This window comes from Centruroides sculpturatus, unplaced genomic scaffold (genome assembly GCF_000671375.1).
Source record: "Centruroides sculpturatus isolate CEXI.00-Female unplaced genomic scaffold, Cexi_2.0 scaffold160, whole genome shotgun sequence".
In the NCBI taxonomy this organism is placed as follows: Eukaryota; Metazoa; Arthropoda; class Arachnida; order Scorpiones; family Buthidae; genus Centruroides; species Centruroides sculpturatus.
In genome coordinates this window covers 16784-18765 of record NW_019384435.1, presented here as the reverse complement: position 1 = coordinate 18765, position 1982 = coordinate 16784, and the positions used below count along the sequence as shown (strand labels likewise).

General features: G+C 30.6%; 1 protein-coding gene across 1 annotated transcript in view; it reads left to right on the top strand.

The window, feature by feature from the left end:
- Positions 1–806: 806 nt before the first annotated feature.
- LOC111619875 (coiled-coil domain-containing protein 34-like) overlaps positions 807–1982 on the top strand; it is a gene marked incomplete at its 3' end in the record, with an annotated part of 14111 nt that continues 12935 nt past the window's right edge. Inside the window, exon 1 of the mRNA XM_023361699.1 lies at positions 807–1018. Coding sequence (XP_023217467.1) covers positions 837–1018 — 182 coding nt within the window. The remainder of the gene's footprint in view (positions 1019–1982) is intronic.

Genomic DNA, 1982 nt, shown 5'->3' with positions numbered 1-1982 from the left:
ACACTCATTGACAAACACAATAAAATCACATACATTATAGACATAGCCATTCCAAACACTCACAATGTACAAAACACATGCACTGAAAAAATTAGCAAGTACACAGAACTCGCCCAGGAAATAAGGCATCTGTGGAGGATGGAAAGGATGCTTATAGTACTTGTTGTTCTCTCCTGTACAGGTGTCATACCCCATACACTGCACAAAAGCCTGGGCACATTACAATTGAATAGAAACACATACATCACACTACAGAAGGCCATGATATTGAATATATGTCATATTGTTAGGAAATTCCTGAATAGAGACATCCACACTGACGCACTTATTTAATTTTAGTTTTGGTTTGGTTACTATGCTTTGACTCTGGTTTTGCATAGCCTCCTCCGACCTCTCATCTATTAAAATGGATGTTTGTTTTTATTTGTTTAATATTTTTCTGTTTATTTTATCAAGTTCAGACCAGGAATTCTTTATAGTGGAGTTTTCACTTTTCATCGTAAGGCATCTGGCAACATTGTTTTTTACTTTTTATTTATTTTACTATTTAAAAAACACTAAGGGTCAAAGGTTGATGTTGAATTCATAAATGGACTTTTTATAATACAAATATTGTAATTTTAAAATAAATTGATTAAAAAACACATTTTTTAATTCTCGGGTTTGAGGAGGATAGTATACAGCCACCGTGTCAACAAAGTATAATCCACTAAACCCAACATAATAATAATAATAATATAATTTTAGTATTATTAATTTTTGTAATATAATACATTTTTCTAATTAAATTTTAAAAATATTTCAGCCTGAAATGTATCTGTTTTAAATTTCATAAAATGAATAATGATGAAATTTCACAAAATAAAGAGACAGATACTTCCTTACAATTCTTACCCAGTACTTCAATTGAACCAAGTATAAATGAAAAAAATGAGAATGAAACCTCCAAAGACATTACTTATAATGAAAGTTTTGAAACAGCTTGTTCTAAAAGCTTTTCTGAATTTGGTACAGAAAGGTTAGTAAAATTTATATGCTATTAATTAATGTTTATATTGAATTACATCAGAGTTTTAAATTCTTAAAACCTTAAATTCTTATTCATGATAATTTAAATATCGATACAATTTCTGAGCAAAAGTATGAAATATTTTGTAATTGTGGAAAAATTATTTTGATCCTGAAATAATTAAACTCATGAAAATATTACTGAACTTTTAATACTGTAATTGACAAATATAATAGGCATATTAAATTATTTACACAAGTATATGCCATAAAAATATTTGCATAAATTACAAAGTTAGATCATTTTAAAAAATAAGAATTGAACAATAGTATGGAATCATAAAAAATATTAAGCAAAAGTATGAAATACTGATGATTAATATTTTGTAGGGCCACCTTTTTCCCTGATTTACAGCAGTAATTCTTTATGGTATTGTAGAAATAAGTTTTATATCTAGTTCTAGATCAATCTCTGGCCATGATTCTTTGACTGCCTTCTTTAATTCTTCTATGGTTGTAGCTCTTTTTTAGACAACATCTTCAGAACATTCGAAAAATTTTCAATAGATGTTAATGTATCTGGACTAGTGATGCCACGAATAGTGATTTTGCCGAATACCGAATACCGAACATTCGGCTACGCTCTTGGCCGAAGCGCCAAATATTCGGCGGCCGAATGTTCGGCAAAATATGTGTACATTTCGCGGGTGATATGTTATGACCTGATACATTGCGGTGGGTGCGGTAGCGACACTGCGGGCACATTTGTTTTATTTGCGAGTAGATCATGTCACAACATGCATTATTTGTTCATTGTTACATCAAATTGCGTTACTAATTATTACTAAAAAATATCACTGTATCACTTTATATGAAAACTGTTCGCCTAGATCGGACGGCAGACCTTTACAAGTGGTGGTCAGCAAACGCAAAACAGTATCCAAGCCTGACAGAATTCGCTAAGATTTATCTAT